Source organism: Mustela nigripes, chromosome 2 (assembly GCF_022355385.1).
Source record: "Mustela nigripes isolate SB6536 chromosome 2, MUSNIG.SB6536, whole genome shotgun sequence".
NCBI classification, from domain to species: Eukaryota; Metazoa; Chordata; class Mammalia; order Carnivora; family Mustelidae; genus Mustela; species Mustela nigripes.
In genome coordinates this window covers 143,842,643-143,860,394 of record NC_081558.1, presented here as the reverse complement: position 1 = coordinate 143,860,394, position 17,752 = coordinate 143,842,643, and the positions used below count along the sequence as shown (strand labels likewise).

General features: G+C 36.0%; 1 protein-coding gene across 7 annotated transcripts in view; it reads left to right on the top strand.

The window, feature by feature from the left end:
- Positions 1–17,752, top strand: part of RNF13 (ring finger protein 13) — a 204,884-nt gene that overhangs the window by 155,076 nt on the left and 32,056 nt on the right. For all 7 annotated transcript variants that reach the window (XM_059391746.1, XM_059391745.1, XM_059391747.1 and 4 more), the window contains 2 exons: positions 1,130–1,235; positions 8,157–8,250. In XM_059391746.1, the coding sequence (XP_059247729.1) occupies positions 1,130–1,235; positions 8,157–8,250 (200 nt within the window). The remainder of the gene's footprint in view (positions 1–1,129; positions 1,236–8,156; positions 8,251–17,752) is intronic.

Sequence of the window (17,752 nt, the reverse complement as noted above, 5' to 3'; positions counted from 1 at the left end):
ATGTAGTGTTACTAGCACCATACTAGTGGAGTAGCACCTGAGTACAATGGAGAAAGCAGTCCTATCACCATTATACAAGAGTTTCCCTAGACTGAATAGATTTTCTAATGCAGGATTTGGCAGCCATGTAAAATTTGCTCACACAACAAAAATAGTGTGCCTTTTTTTTTTTTTTAAAGATTTTATCTGAGAGCAAACATAAGCAGGATCAGAGGCAGTGGGAGAAGCAGACTCCTCACTGAGCAAGGGAGCCCCATGCGGGGCTCATTCCTAGGATTCCAGGATCATGACCTGAGCCAAAGGCAGACACTTAACTGACTAACATATCCAGGCACCCCAGTAGTGTGCCTGTTCTGATCATAGTTTCATTTTATGAGTCAATTTCTGTTATTGTAATTCCACCATAAGCAATAACATGGTTAATAACAAAGGGGATTAAGGCAGGTAGCCTTACTCCATCCCTTTCCGATAACATACACTTTTTTTTTTCTAAGCTTTTTCCAGGCAAGCAATGGGAAGGGTACAGAGTAGGGAGGAGGCTACAACTCCTTTTAATTCCCTTATCAGTTTTTTATTCCATATCTCACAGATTAATGTAGAGTACAGGGGCTATGTCCATTGTACCTGGTATAAGAAGTTCATGTAAAGCATAGGGAAGAGGGAGGATATTTTTGATAATAGTAGCTTCAGAGCTTTACCATAGGAGGAGCTGATGAATAATAATTTGACTGGGATGAGGGGTTTTGTTGACAAGATACCCAAGGTACTACCATTGTTTAAATTGCTGATTTTGCCCATAAAATATGCAGAATTTTGCCCAGGTTCCTAAATTCAGTGAATAACATGTTTCTGGGATGGACACAGTAATTATTATTGGCTGATTTCCTGTACCCAGTCTAAAAGCTTCCTTAATTATGTAAGCAAGTTATTTTGGTAAATATGTAGAAGAAACAAAGATGGAGAATGTATCTCTTAAATTATTGGAAATGATATATTAGAAGATAAGATGTGTTTAGTGGATTGAATTTTAATATCTAAATGCCTTTTAAGCAATACTTTTGTTTTTAATTAACATTGTAATTTGGTAACTCTTACTATTTCTCAATTACTAATTTTTGTTTTCTTCTAGGGGCCACATTATCTTAGTTCCAGAATTTAGTCTTCCTCTGGAATACTATCTAATCCCCTTCCTGATCATAGTGGGCATCTGTCTCATCTTGATAGTCATTTTCATGGTAGGTAAATTAATGTTAAATATATTTTTAAAAATAATATGGATGGTTCTAAAAAACATTGTATTGGGAGCCTGCTTCTCCCTCTGACTCTGCCTGCTACTCTGTCTGCCTGTGCTCGCTCTCGCTTGCTCTCTCTCTGACAAATAAATAAAATCTTAAAAAAAAAAACAAAAAAAACATTGTATTGAGTGAGAGCAGACTTACATAAAGGGGTACATATTGTATGAGTCCATTTATATGATTGGGTCTAGAAAAGGTGAAGATAATCTGGGTAGAAAAATCCTAACAGTGATTACTTCTAGGGGTGCTAGGAAGAGGGAGTGAGGAATTTACTGAGAAGGGTATGAGGGAACTTTTGAGGGGGTAAGTCATATTCTGTATCTTGACAAAGGTTGCACAAACGTCTGTACACTTAAATTTTTTGCATGTCTTTGTATATAAATTTTACCTAAGGAAAAAAATACTGTAAAAGAAATACTAAGCTCTAACTAATGATACATATGCTAAAGTATTTGGGGAGACATATATTGATGATCTGCAACTTACTTTGAAATGCATTATAAAAACAATGAGAGAAAGAGGTGTTTTTGGGGCACCTGGGTGACTCAGTTGGTTAAGCGGCTGCCTTTGGCTCAGGTCATGATATCAGAGTTCTGGGATCGAGCCCTGCTCAGCAGAGGGCTTCTCCCTCTGACTCTGCTTGCCACTCTCTCTCTCTCTGTCAAATAAATAAATAAAATCTAAAAAAGCATTTTTTAAAAAAAGAGGTGTTTTGATGGGTAAATAGAGGGATGGAAAGGTGATTAAAAGTGTAGTACAATGTTAATTATGGAATCTAGGTGATGGGTATATGGATATTCTAAAATTTCTTCAATTCTTCTCTGATTTGAAAGTTTTCATATCAAAATGTAAAGAATACTATGAGTGCTGAGGTTAAAGGTGATGACACATTATCTATAACATGGTTACTACAGTATGGTCCCGGGACTTTTAATGGGACTTTGAAGTCAGAATTATTTTCATAATAATGCTAAGATATTATTTGCCTTTGTCACCCTCAGTCTCTCAGTGTTTAAAGTGGAAGTTTCTAAAAACTATATGATTTGTGATATAAAAACAAATTGAAGGCAGAAGCAGAGAAGAGAAGACCTCTGTATTAAGATAGATACTAAAAGAGAATTGCAGGGGCACCCTGGGTGGCTCAGTTAGTTAAACGTCTGCCTTCAACTCAGGTCATGATCCCAGGGTCCTGGGATCGAGCCCACTGTCGGACTCCCTGCTCAGTGGGGAGCCTGCTTCTCCCCCTTCTTGTGTTCTCTCTCTCAACTTAATAAATCTTCTAAAAAATTTTTTTAAAAAATTTAAAAAATAGAATTGCCTCCATAAAAAACAATCCCAGGAGTCTCACTTTATTTTTTATAAAGAATATTTATAATAACATTCAATCAGTTTATTATTATATGAACATTACAGGTTAGAGATTAAATGCCATTTTGGAATGTTCAATCTTTCTGTGATGCTGTGGATTTCTTTTCATTTATTTAGATCTTCTATATTCATTTGTTTAATAATTTTTTTCTGTAAACATTTTGCACGTCTTTTGTTAGACATTTTTTTTTAAAGATTGTATTTATTTATTAGCACATGCAGGTGGGAGGCGTAGAGGGAGAAGCAGACTCCCCATGGAGCAGGGAACCCAATGTGGGACTCCATCCTTGGACCCGGGATCATGACCTGGGCCGAAGGCAGATGCTTAACTGATTGAGCTACATAAGCACCCCTTTAGTTAGACTTTTGAAATTGCATTTTGTAAGTGGAAGTGGTGTTATTAGGATATAAGAACATTATGGATTTTTTCAAAGCAAACTTTTGATTTTTGAATAATGTTAAGATTTACAAAAAAATTTCAAAAAAAAGTGTTCTTGTACATTTCCTCATCTAGTTTCCCCACTTTACATTATCGTGGTCCATTTGTTTAAACTAAGAAACTAACATTGGTACATTATTAGTAATTGAACTCCAGACTTTGTATAGATTTCATCAGTTTTTCCATTAATGTTGTCTTTCTGTTCCAGGATCCAAAACAAAAATCCTGTTCCAGGATTCCAAATAAAAACTATTTTATTTAGTTAGTATGTATTCCCAGGCTCCTCTGTTCTCTGATAGTCTTATATATATTATTTGGAATTCTTTTGTGAAAAAGATGTATCTATCTCTTCTTGGCATTTATTTATTTATTCAATCATTTATTTATATTAATGTGTACTCCTGTATATTTATTTTATACCTTGGTTTATAATCCAGTGCCATTTTATTTATGTTCAAATTTTGACCTTTGGCCGTGGAAAGCTCTGTCAAGCTAGGTCATGTGTCCCTTTCATTTGATCCATCCTTTAGTTTTTCTAAGCACTTCTTTTGTATCTGGTACAGTAAGAAGCTTCAGATTCATCTTATATTTTCTTGCTCCACCCCTAAAATTAGACATTTCTCCAAGGAACCCTGGTTTCTTTTATTGAAGAGTTATATTTAGAAACCAAGATTTAGACACTGGACATCATTTTTATATATTAATCTTGTATCTACAAACTTGCTGAATTCTACTCTGGTAATTTGAACTTATTGAGTCCCTTAGGTTTTTAGTGTAGAAAATAGAATAGAAAGAATAACCAAAAAATGCCCTTGGCAGAGTATGAGTAGATGTAAATACCCTTAAATCAATAAAGATTATTGACTAAAAACTAAAAATGAATATCATTAAATGGTTAATTTATTAGAAGACTTCTTGAAAGCAGAAACAACAAAAAAATGCTACTTATTGTTGAACCTCCTATTTAACATTATGCTGTCCTTTCTGGTAAACTGAGAAAAAAAGACTGTATAAGGATTAGAAATAAAAATTTTCTTTTTCCTTATTTAATGATGAATGGGTGCTGAATTATATATCTTTTACCTGTTGTAATGATCATTGTTTTTTTTCTCTTTTACTCTATGTGGGATTAAATTATTTTGTAAATTTTAAAATCCTTGTATTTGATTATCATGTATAAATTTTGTCTTTACATTTTGGATTACTCTGATTTCTAATATGGACCATTTAGTTCTACACTTTTACATAGATGCAAAAATCCAAAATAAAATATTAGCATTCTGAATGTCTGGGTAAGGGAAAGTTTTAGTATTATGGGACCAGAATAATCTTTTTTATTTTTAATGGAATTATTTCATTTTGGTTTTTTAGGGAGGGAGGGAGATAGGATTGAGAGAGGAGGGGGAGAGGGAGAGACCCTTAAGCCAATTCTATACCCAGCAGGGCTCAGTCTCACAACCCTGAGATCATAACCTGAGCCGAAATCAAGAGTTGGATGTTAACTTACTGAGCCACCTAGGCACTCCTAGAATAGTCTTCACATCAAACTGGACAATCCATTAGCACATGGAGCGGGTGCTATAGAAAAAAGTATGACAAGTCCTCAAAAAATTAAACAAATTATCATATCCAGCAATTCCACTTTGGGTATGTAACCAAAAGATTTGAAGACAGAGTTGGACAGATATTTGTACACCTTTGTTCATAATAGCATTATTTCCAATACCCAAAGGTGGAAGCAACCAAATTGTCCATCAGTGCATGAACAAAATGGGTTTTCAGATAAACAAAATGTGGTATAGACATACAATGGAATGTTAGCTTCAAAAAGGAAGAGAATTCTAATACATGTACAATGTGGACGAACCTTAAAGACATGCTCACTTGAAAAAAGCTAGTCATGAAAGAACCAGTACTGTACAATTTTATTTATATGGGATACCTAGAGTAGTCAGATTCAGAGACAGAAAGTAGAATGGTAGTTGCCACGGGCTATAGGGAGGGTAGGGTAGGGAATTACTGTTTAATGAGTACAGGGTTTCAGTTTTGCAAGATGAAAAGAGTTTTATGAATATATGGCAGTGATGGTAGCACAGTAATGTGAATGTACTTAATGCCACAGAACTGTAACTTAAAAATGGTTAAGATAGTAAGTTTAGTATTATTTTACCATACAGTTGATCCTTGTGCAACATGGGTTTGAACAGCATGGGTCCACTTAAAAGCAGTTACAAATAAGTAACTAGACCCATAATACTAATAACCCTTATTTTCTGTTTCCTAAAATAGTTTTTGATAGAGTTGGGATTATATATCAGTTTTTGGTGAAGGTTGTTTACAAAATAATCTAGGTCTGTTGACTTTTCTCATAGTCATCTGGACATTCAGATAGATGGTTGTCTTTTTCTACTACCACGCCCAGTGTGGAGCTTGATGCAGGGCTCGATCTCACAGCCCTGAGATCATGACCTGAGCTGAAATCAAGAGTCAGATGCTTATCTGACCGAGCCACCCAGGTACCCCCTAAATTATATTTTTAAGAAATTGTCTATTTTATCTGTTTTCAAGTGCCTTGTCTGGAATCAAGTGCCACTCACATAACAATTTAAAGAGAGTTTCTGTTTTTTAAAGAGAATTTACACTATATGTGAAATGAGTTCTCTTTATTCATATTTGTCCATGCCTTTCACAGTGTTATCAGAAGTTTACCTGTTTTGTCTTTCAAAGAAGTAGACCTTGAGTATTTTCTCTTATTCCTTTCATTCAACAAGTATTTTGCATCTATGATGCACTGCTTTGGGGTGCAAAGATTCATCAGTGAACCAAATAGGTAAAAATGCCTTGTGTAAAGTAGCCTAGATTCTGGTAGAAGTTACATTCTAAAGTCTTCACTTTCATCCTTTTTTTTTTTTTCTCTATCTCCTGAATTTCTGCTTTTTATTTTTTTCATTAGTTTCAGAGGTAGAATTTGGTGATTCATCAGTTGCGTATAACAGCTGGTGCTCATTACAAATGCCCTCCTTAATGCCCATCACCCAACTATCCCTTCCATTTCCCTTCTCCCCTCCATCCACCCACATTTTGTTTCCAAGAGTACAGCATCTCTTATGGTTTGCCTCACTCTGAATTTTCCATCTTATTTTATTTTTTCTTCACTACTCCTATGTTCATCTGTTTTGTTTCTTAAATTCCATGTATGTGTGAAATCATATGGTATTTGTCTTTCTCTGACTGACTTATTTCACTTAGCATAATACCTTCTAGTTTCATCTGTGTTGTTGCCAATGACAAGATTTTATTCTTTTTGATGGCAGAGTAATATTGAGGTCTGTGTGTGTGTGTGTGTGTGTGTGTATACACATATATATTCCATCTTCTTTATCCAATCATCTGTTGATAGACATCTGGGCTCTTTCCTTATTTTGGCTATTGTGGACATTGGGGTGCAGGTTCCCTTCATATCATTATGTTTGTATCCTATGGATAAAATCCTATCCTATGGATAAAAACCTAGTAGTGCCAATGCTGGATCATAGGGTACCTCTGTTTTTAACTTTTTTGGGAACCTCCCTACTGATTTCCAGAGTGGCTGCACCAGTTTGCATTTCCACCAAGAGTTTAAGAGGGTTCTCCTTTCTCCACATCCTCTCCAGCACTTCCTCTCACTCCTTCATGTCCTCATCCTTTTCCCAGCCCCATCCCTAGGCACAGATCAGCTTTTGGTCACTATAGATTAGTTTGCATTTTTTTCAGCTTTATACACATAGAATTATATATTATGTACTCTTCTGTGTCTGTCTTCTTTCTCTCAGGATATTTTGAGATTCATATATTGGGTATATTGACTTTTTTTTTTTTAACCCAGTTCTGTTTGATTGTATAAATAAATCACAGTTTTGTTTATCCATTTACCTTTTTATAGGCATTAGGGTTGTTTCTGGTTTTTGGATATTACAATGACATAGACATTTGTGTACAGGTTGTTATATTGATTCATACTTTCATTTCTATTGGGTACATATAAGTAGAAGTGGGGTGATTGAGTCGTATGGTAAATGTGTGTTTAAAGTTATAAAAACCATCAGCATTCCAAAGTGGTTATAACAGTAGTGTATCATGATGACAGTTCCTCCACTTCGTTGCCAACACTTGATATAGTTCGTCTTTTTAATTTTAGTCGTTCTCATAGGTGTATAGTGGCATTTGTGATTTGAATTGACATTTCTCCTTGACTAATTATGTTGAGTATCTCTTCCAGTGCTTATTTGCCATGCATTTGTCTTCTTGGTAAACTGTTTATTCAAATATTTTGTCCATTTGTTTTCTGTTGGGTTGGTTGTTTTTTATTATTGTTTTTGAGTTCTTCATAAATTCTCATACAAATCTCTTATCAAATATGGAATTTGCAAGTATTTTTTCTCATTCTGTGGTTTGTCTTTTATTTTTTAAGTGTGTTTTGAGGATAGAAGTCCTTATTGACACAGTCAAACTTATCACAATTTTCTTTTTATGGATGTCACTTTTGGTATTTGGCTCTGTCCTGTAGACTTCCTTTGCATTCTTGCAAGCACAGTCACTTATATTTGAAAATATTTTGTATATTTTATCCAGCATTCCTGAGTATTCATAGTACAGGTGTTCTATAATACTTCTATTCAGTTTGCTGCTACAACTGAAAGTGCAGTGACTAATAAATGTATGTTTGAAAATTTTATTAGTTTGTAACTTATAGGAATTCAACTCTGCCTTCTTGATCCAGTGGAGTCTTTGTAACTTGTGGTCTATCATTTATATTTGCAAACAAATAGTTCTATGTTATTTATAATGTTTCTATTAGAGTAGATAAAGATAACTTCGGTGAATGATTAAAAACTCAAAGGATAATTTGAGGTAAACTACTTATGTAATTAGTGCTTCAATTAATGATATTGCAATTAGGGCTTAAGTAAATTGAATTGATTTGCAGCAGCTATCCAGAAACATGTCTATTATTGTAATGGCTGTTTTCCATTTGCATGTTTAATGTCTGATTTCTTTTTTTTCTTTATCTTTAGATCACAAAATTCGTCCAGGACAGACATAGAGCTAGAAGAAACAGACTTCGTAAAGATCAACTTAAGAAACTCCCCGTACATAAATTCAAAAAAGGTCAAGTGAATATTTTAATTTTCTAAATAATCACCATTTGTTTATTTAAGAATCCATGATGACCTCATTCTAATACTACCTGCTGAGTCCTTGCCACATACTATGCCTAATACTTTGTTAATAGTGAGTGAATGTGGAAAATGGGGTTTTTTTTGCTGTGGTATATGCTGGTGAAGGCAAGAAGGGGGTAAATGGTCGGCAGAGAATTTACAAACAATAACAAAACTGACCTAAATGCTTTTTATTATCACCATCTGTCAGCAGTTCTCAACCTAAATGGATAAAATACTTCTGTGCATTAATATGATCTACTCCCACTAATCCTCCTTCTCTCTCCCACCATATATCACTATTTAACTAAATACAAAGTTAATAGTTACGTTAACTAAATACACATGTGGCTATTATAGGTCAGTATATTTTAAATATATCGTCTCATTTAATTTTTCATATTTCTATGAAATGGATACTTTAATGGGCATTATGGATGAGGAAATAGAGGATCAGAGAGACAAAAAACTTTAATGTCACACAGCCAGTCCTGATAGAGCTGGGGAGGGGTCTAATAATCTAGTCAATATAATTTCTCCTACCTATGCTATAGTACATGCTTATTAAATCCTTTTGGCTAGTAATCCCAGACTTTTCAATTCCATATACCATGAAAAGTATTCTGTTTTTTAATTCAGAAAAAAATGAATAGAAAGGAGAAATGGGGAAGGCATTAGAATTTAGTTCTGCCAAAATTTTATTTTCCAAGTAATAATGTGTTTTAAAAACCTTCCATTTATAATAACTGTTATTTGATTAAAAATATAACATTAACAAAAAAAATAGGAAAAGCCACATGTTAAAAGGAATAAACAGACACATTTATAAAAATGTACTGCACTGTCCTCATTCACTGTGGAGTACATAAAAGTTATTCACAGGCCAGAAGTGGTTTAAGAACTGGTTTTAGGAATCACTTTTTTAAACTCCATTTTGTGTTTATTTTTATGCTTCCTAAACCCAGAAAAAAAGTTTAGAAAGGTGGTATTATCTTAGCATACATAGTTGGTTTTTTATCTGAGTAAGATGAGTAGCCATTATAGGATTTTGAGTGGGGGGAGAAGGTAATATGTAATTAAATGTTAAAAGGGTCTTTCGGGGGCGCCTGGGTGATTCAGTGGGTTAAGCCTCTGCTTTCGGCTAAGGTCATGGTCTCAGGGTCCTGGGATCGAGCTCCGCATCTGGCTCTCTGCTCAGCGGGGAGTCTGCTTCCTCCTCTCTCTCTCTGTGCCCACCTCTCTGCCTACTTGTGATCTCTGTCTGTCAAATAAATAAATAAAATCTTTAAACAAAACAAAGCAAAGCAAAACAAAAAAAGGGTCTTTATGCTGCTAAGAGTAGGGTGTAGAGGGTCAAGGGTATGTATACATAGAGAGACCAGATAAGAGGCCATTGCAATAATCCAAGTGAGGTATGAATGTGGGTTAGACTGAGTGGTAGCAGTGGAGGAGGTGAAGAAAATCTTAAATTCCTAAAATTTAAATTAAATTTAAATTAAAAGAAAATCTTAAATTCATATGTTTGGAAGATGGAATACACTGTATTTATTAATGGACTAGTTGGGGGAGAGAAAACAGGGATGACACCAGAGTTTTTGGTTTTAGCAATGGCATTGCCTTAAAATAGAGATAAGGATGGTTAATAAGGGTGGAGTGGTTTTGGGGGGAAAATTGGGCAAGTAAGTTTTGGACCTATGGAATCTCAGATGTCTTATAGACATTATAAATGAGTCTAGAGTTTAAGAGACAGATCTGAACTGGAGGTGTTGCATAAACATGTATTTAAATCATGAGTCTTGAATGATGGTACCAAGAGAATGAGTATAGGTGTATGGAAAAATACCAAAGACATATTTGGGACATTCTAACATTAAGGAAGAAGAGGAATCAGCTAGCAGTGGAGACGGAGCAGGAATAGCCAGTTATATAAGGGGAAAATCAGAAGAGTGCGCTTTACCAAAAACCAAAGTGATGCAAATCTGTGGAAGAGCGAAAAGTGATATAACCTGTGTGACAAGCTCCTGATAAATAAGGAAGATGAAGCCAACAGTTGGCCATTAGAAGTTATTATCTTGATGAGCAGTTTTGACAGGAAAAAACCCGAGACTGTGGTGGGTTTAGGAGAGAATGGAAGGAGAAGGATCAGAGCCAGTAACTGCAGACAACTTTAAACAGAAATTTAACTAAAAGTGGAAGAAATGTGGTAGCAGTTGGTAGAGATGTTGGGTTAAGAAATAACAGCACGTTTACTGAAGGAAATTGATGACATGAGTGACAGATGGGAGAGTAGCTGTCATCCTGTCTTTGAGAAGGCAAGAAGGAATGGGATCTGGTATACAAATAGGTGGACTAGCCTTAGGATGGTAGCATGGAGAGCTGAGCCCTGATGGAAGTTAGAATATGTGGGTGTAAAATTCTGGGACATGGGTATTTATGGTGGTAGGTCTGTGGAAATTTCCTTTACTTCCATTTTTCTCAGGGAAGTGGGAAACAATAATTAACTGAAGATGAGGATGGGAGGGGAGATGCTGGAGGTTTCAGAACAGAAAGGTATAAAATATTTCTAGGAGTATAATTGTGCAGATGGACCAGGGAAATATAATATGATAACCTGACAGCCCAAACCTCTCTGTCGGGTTTATGGTTATGAACCAGTCAACATATTTATGTTTTTCTCTAGCTGTATTCATCTGTGTGGACTGGTGTTTTATCCTTATTATCCTGTTTTTTTTTTTAATGTGAAGTATAACATGTATACAAAAAACATCTAAGATACATATTTCTGGAACCATCTAGTTCAAGAAACAGAACATGATTGGTGCACCAGAAACTACTGTTTATTTACCCTTCTGGATCACAATACTTTCCTCACTGGAATTAGTCATTCAGGCTTATGATAATTATTTCATTGTCTTTCTATTGGGTTTTACCACCTGTATATTCATTCCAAAATAATATGATTGAATTTTTTCCCATTTTTGAATTACATTTTTTTAAAGTTTTCAATCGCCCATTGTTCATCATGACAAGTGCCCTTCTGAATTCCCATCACCTATTTCACCCATCTCCCCACCAAACTCCCCTCTGGTTAACCCTCTGTTTGTTCTCTATAGTTAGGAGTCTGTTTCTTGGTTTGCCTTTCTCTCTTTTCCCCACCTTTGCTCGTTTGTTTTGTAAATTCCATCTGTGAGTGAAATCATACAGTATTGGTCTTTCTCTGACTTCTTTCGCTTAGCATTATGCTCTCTAGCTCCATCTGTGTTGTTGCAAAAGGCAAGATTTCGTTCTTTTCTATGGCTGAATAGTATTTCATTGTATATCTATATCACATTTTCTTAATCCATTTATTAATGGACAGTTGGACAGTTGGACAGCTTCCATATCTTGGTTGGTGTTAATAATGTTGCTAAAAACATTGGGGTGCATGTATCCCTTTGAATTAGTGTTTTTGTCTTCTTTGGATTAATATCCATTAGTCTGAGTGCTGGATTTAGGGTAGCTCTATTTTTAACTTTTTGAGGAAACTCCATACTGTTTTCCAGAGTGGCTGCACCAGTTTGCATTCCCACTATTAGTGCAACAGGGTTCCTGTTGCTCTACATCCTCTCAAACACCTGTTGCTTCTTGTGTTGTTGAGTTTAACCATTCTGACAGGTGTAAAGTGATATCTCATTACTTTTGACTTGCATTTCTCTGATGATAAGTGATGTTGAGGATTTTTCATTTATCTGTTGGTGATCTGTATATCTTTTTTGGAGGAATGTCTGTTCATGTATTCTGCCCATTTTTAATTGGATTATTTGGTTTTGGGACATTGAGGGGGTTTTTTGGATTTGGTTTTTTTTTTAATAGTGGACATTGAGTTTTTATAAGTTCTTTATATACTTTGGATATTAACCCTTTATTGGATATGCCATTTGCAAATATCTTCTTCCATTTAGTAGATTGCCTTTTAGCTTTGTTGATTCCTTCGCTGTGCAGAAGCTTTTTGATTTTATTATACCCCAATAGATTATTTTTGCTTCTGTTTCCTTTGCCTCAGGAGACGTATCTAGGAAAACATTTCTATAGCCAATGTCAGAGAAATTACTCCCTGTATTCTCTTCTAGGATTTTTATGGTTTCAGGTCTTACATTTAGGTCCTTAATTCATTTTGAGTTTATTTTTGTGTATGATGTAAGAAAGTGATCCAATTCCATTCTTTTGCATGAGGCTGTCCCAGTTTTCCCAACACCATTTGTTGAAGAGACTGTCTTTTTCTCATTGGATGTTTTTGTTTCCTTTGCAAAAGGTTAATTGACCATATAATCATCGTTTTATTTCTGGGTTTATTTCCATTCCATTCTGTTGATCTATGTGTCTGTTTTTGTGCCAGTACCGTACTGTTTTGATTACTACAGCTTTGTAGTACCCACAGCTTTGTGCTATATCTTGAAATTCAGGATTATTGTACCTCCAGGTTTGTTATTCTTTTTCAAGATTCCTTTGGCTTTTGGGGTGTTTTTGTGGTTGCATACAAATTTTAGGATTGTTTGTTCTAGTTTTGTGAAAAGTGCTGTTGGTATTTTGATAGGGATTACATTAAATAATAGATTGGATGGTATGGACATTATAACAATATTTGTTGTTCCAATTCATGAGCATGGAATATCTTGCCATTTCTTTGTGTCATCTTCAATCTTTTAAAATCAATATTTTATAGTTTTCAGAGTAAGGTCTTTCTCCTTCTGGGTTAAGATTGTTCCTAGGTATTTTATTTTGGGTGCAGTTGTAAATGGGATTATTTTCTTAATTTCTCTTTCTACAGCTTCATTATTAGTATATAGAAATGCAATGGATTTCTGTATATTGATTTTTTTTTAAAGATTTTTATTTATTTATTTGACAAACAGAGATCACAAGTAGAGAGGCAGGCACAGAGAGAGGGAAGCGGGCCCCCCGCTGAGCAGAGAGCCCAATGCAGGGCTTGATCCCAGGACCCCGGGATCATGACCTGAGCCGAAGGCAGAGGCCCAACCCACTGAGCCACCCAGGCGCCCCTGTATATTGATTTTCTATCTTGCAACCTTACTGAATTCATTTATTCTAGTAGATTTTTGGTGGAGTCTTAGGGTTCTCTGTGTAATAGTATCATGTCATCTGCAAATAGTTAAAGTTTTACTTCTTTCTTACCAATTTGGATGTCTTTTATTTCTCTTTGTTATCCTAGCTGTGGTTAGGACTTCTAGTAAAATGTTGAATAAAAGTAGTGAGAATGGACATCCTTGTGGACACCCCTTTTCCCTGTTATATATGATGTTAGTTGTGGGTTTTTCATATTTGGCCTTTAATTTGTTGGTGTATGTTCCCTCTGAACCCTGAACCTACTTTGTTGAGGATTTTTTTTTTTTTTTATCATGAATGGATGTTGTATTTTGTCATGACTTTTCTGCGTGAAAAATTGAAGTCATCATATAGTTTTTAATCCATGATACAGTTTTCTGCATGAAATATTGAAATCATCATATATTTTTTATCCTTTTATTTTTTAGTTTTTTAAAGATTTTATTTATTTATTTGACAGAGATCACAAGTAGGAAGAGAGGCAGGCAGAGAGAGAGAGAGAGGAGGAAGCAGGCTTCCTGCCGAGCAGAGAGCCTGATTCGGGACTCGATCCCAGGACCCTGAGATCATGACCTGAGCCGACAGCAGAGGCTTAACCCACTGAGCCACCCAGGCACCCAATTCTTTTATTGATATGATATAACAAGTTGGCTGATTTGTGAATATTGAGCCACCTTTGCATCCTGGGAATAAATCCCACTTGATCATGGAGAATGATTTTATTTTAATATATGTTGGATTTGGTTTGCTAATATTTTTTTTTTTAAAGATTTTATTTATTTGACAGAAATCACAAGTTGGTTTGCTAATATTTTTGTTGCAGATTTTAATATCTGTGTTCATCAGAGATACTGGCCTATAGTTCTCTTTTTTTGTGGTGTCTTTAACTGGTTTTGGTATCAGGATAATTCTGACCTCACAAAATGAAAAATTTGGAAGCTTTTCTTCCTTTTTTATTTTTTGGAATAGTTTGATAAGAATTGGGTATTAACTGTTCTTCAAAAAGTTTCATAGGGGACTTGAGTGGTACAGTCAATTAAGTGGCCGATTCTTCGTTTTTGCTCAGGTTGTGATCTCAGGGTCATGAGATTGAGTCCCATGTCTAGCTTTGCATTCATTGCAGAATCTCTTTGAGACTCTTTCTCTCCTCTTCAAATAAATCTTAAAATGAAATAAAATGTTTTTTAGAATTCACCTGTGAAGCCATCTGGTTCTGGACTTTGGCTTGTTGGGAGTTTTTGATTACTAATTCCATTCCATTCCTGTTAATCGCTTTGTTCACATTTTCTTTTTCTTCCTCATTTTGGAAGACTTTATGTTTCTAGGAATTCATCTGTTCTAGGTTATCCAATTTGTTGGCATATACTTTTTCATAATATTCTCTTATGACCCTTTGTATTTCTGTGGTTTCGGTTGTTATTTCTCCTCTATCATTTCTGTTTTTGAGTCCTCTCTCTCTTTGATGAGTCTGTCTAAAGGTTTATCAGAACCAACTCCTGGTTTAAAATGTTTGGATGATTTATCCATTCATGTAAGTGGGGTGTTAAAGTCACCTGTTATTGTTTTACTATCAATTAGTTCCCTTTATGTTTTTATTAGCTGCTTTGTGTATTTGGGTGGTCCCATGCTGGATGCATAACTATTTACAATTGTTGAATATTCTTGTTGGATTGTTCCCTTTATAATGATATAGTGTCCTTTGTCCCTTGTTACAGTCTTTGTTTTAAAGTCTATTTTTAAATAGACTAAGTCTAATTAAGTCTAATTTTAAAGGCTCCAAATATTGTTACCTTGGCTTTTTTTTCACTTCCATTTGCATGGTAAATACTTTTCCATCCTATTTCTTTCCATCTACATGCATCTTTAGGTCTGAAGTGAGTCTTTTGTAGGCAGCATATAGATGGGTTTTGCTTTTTATCCATTCTGTCACTTTTGGATTGGTGTGTTTAGTCCATTTATAGTCAAAGTAATTATTGATAGGTAGGTACTTACTGCCATTTTGTTACTTGTTTTATGGTTGTTTTTATAATTCTTCTCTTTTTTGTTCTCTTCTCTCACAGATGGCTAGTTTAGTGATATATTTGGGTTTCTTTATTTTTTGCATACCACTTACTGATTTATGATTTGTGGTTATCATTAGGTTTGTATATAATATCTTTTGCATATAGCAATCTATATTAAGTTTCTGACTGCTTAAGTTTCAACCCATTCTTTACTCCTTCCTCTTCTGTACTCCTATACTTTTTTTAGGTATATGGTATCAAAATTTACATCCTTTTATTTTCTGAATCTCTTGACTGATTTTTGTAGACACACTCCTACTTATGATCTTTCCACTCAAAGGGTTCCTTTAACATTTCTCATAGCACTGGTTTAATGGTGATGACTTCCTTTAGCTTCTGTTTATCTAGGAAACCATTTCTCTCCTTCTCTTCTGAAAGATAGCCATGCTGGATAGAGTATTCTTGGCTGGAGTTTTGTTTTGTTTTGTTTTGTTTCCCTTCTTTCAGCTCTTTGAATATATCATGCCACTCTGTTCTGGCCTGCAAAGTTTCTGGTGAAAAATCTGTTGGTAGCCTTATTGGATTTCCCTTGTTTATAACTGTTCTCACTTGCTGCTTTTAAAACTCTCTTTATCCCTACTTTTTACCATTTTAATTACTGTGTGTCTTGGTGTGGACCTCCTTAGGTTGATTTTGTTGGGGGCTCACTTTGCTTCTCGGGTCTGGATTTCTGTTTCCCTCCCTGGAATTGGGGCAACTTTCAGCTAGTATTCCTTCCTTCCTTCCTTCTTCTCTCCCTCCCTCCTTCCTTCCTGTTTTTCTTTAAAGATTTTATTTATTTATTTGACAGAGTGTGCACAAGCAGGGGGAGTGACAGGCAGAGAGGGAGAAGCATGAGCAGGGAGCCTGATGGGGAACCCGATCCCAGAATCCTGGGATCATGACCTGAGCTGAAGGTAGACACTTAACTGATTGAGCCACTCAGGCACCCTCAGCTAGTATTTCCTCAAGTAAGTTATCTTCTTCCTTTTCTTTCTCTTCTTCTGTGATCCCTATAATGCAAATTGATGGAGTCACTGAATTCCTTAAATCTATTTTCAGTTTTTATTATTTTTTCTCTCTTCATCTTGATTGCTTTCCATTATTCTATCTTCCAGGTCACTGATCCATTTTTCTGCTTCCTGTAGTCTACTGTTTATTCCCTCTTGTGTATTTTCAGTTATTGAGTTCTTCGTCTCTGATTGGTTATTTTTTATATTCTCTCTTTGTTGAGAGTCTCACTGAGGTCCTCTACTCTTGTCTCAAGTCGCATGAGTATTTTTATGACCTTTACTTTAAATTCTCTATTAGGCATATTACATATCTCTGTTTTGTTTGCTTTGATTTTTGTCCTTTTCTTTCACTGGGGACATAGTCCCCTGTCTCCTCATTTTTTCTATCTCTGCATCTGTTTCTGTGTGTCTCCTGCTCTTGGAAGTAGTGGCCTTCTGAAGAAGTGGTTCTGTAGCGCCCTGCAGTGCAGTGTCTCCTGTTCACCAGAACTGGGTGCTTCAGGGGTGTTTGCAATGTATGTTATGTGTGCCCCACTGTTGTGGCTGAGCTGCTTCTGCCTTTAGTCCCATTATCTGCAATGGCTCTCTGCCCATTCTGGGGAGGGTCTGGTCCCTGTGTTGTTAGTGGGCCAGTCTGAGGCCACCTTTGGCTTGAACTGAGACCAGGCATTCTCCAGAGGTGCAGTAGCATGTAACTTCAGGGCATTGTCCGTGTGTTGTCCCCCGAGAAGCTTTTGTTAGTGGGTGGGGCCTGCAGTCAGACCAGATATCTGCCCTCAGCCCACTGCTGGGGTAGAGTTGGAATAGTGTGTGTGGTTATCTTTCCCTCTCCCTGGGGGCAGGAGTCACTTTGGAGTGGTGCTGGTTCCTGTTGGCCCTGCTTTGTGGCACTACTTTGGATGGCCTCCAGCCTAGGGCATATTGGAGAAGGCAGGTCTATAGGAGAATGCAAGGGTAGGGCACACTGTTAGCAAGTTAGGAGGGAAATATTGGTGCTACACTGATTCCCACAGGTGTCCATGTGTCTAGGCTCAGGGGTGATGGAAAGAAATGAGGGCCTTCCGGCTCCTTTGTTCCTGGAGAAGTTTCCCATCCAGTATGCATTCTAAAATTGTTAACCAAATCCTCCTCCTGTATACCCCACGCATTTTTTTTTCCCCCAAACTAATGCTTCTATGCTATATCTCTGTGGGGCTGTTTCTTGTGCTGTCTCTTTAAGGGTGCGGACTCCATTTCTTATCACCCTCCCTCAGCTTTCCTAGGGTGGAGACTGCTGATTTTTAAAGTTCCTGTT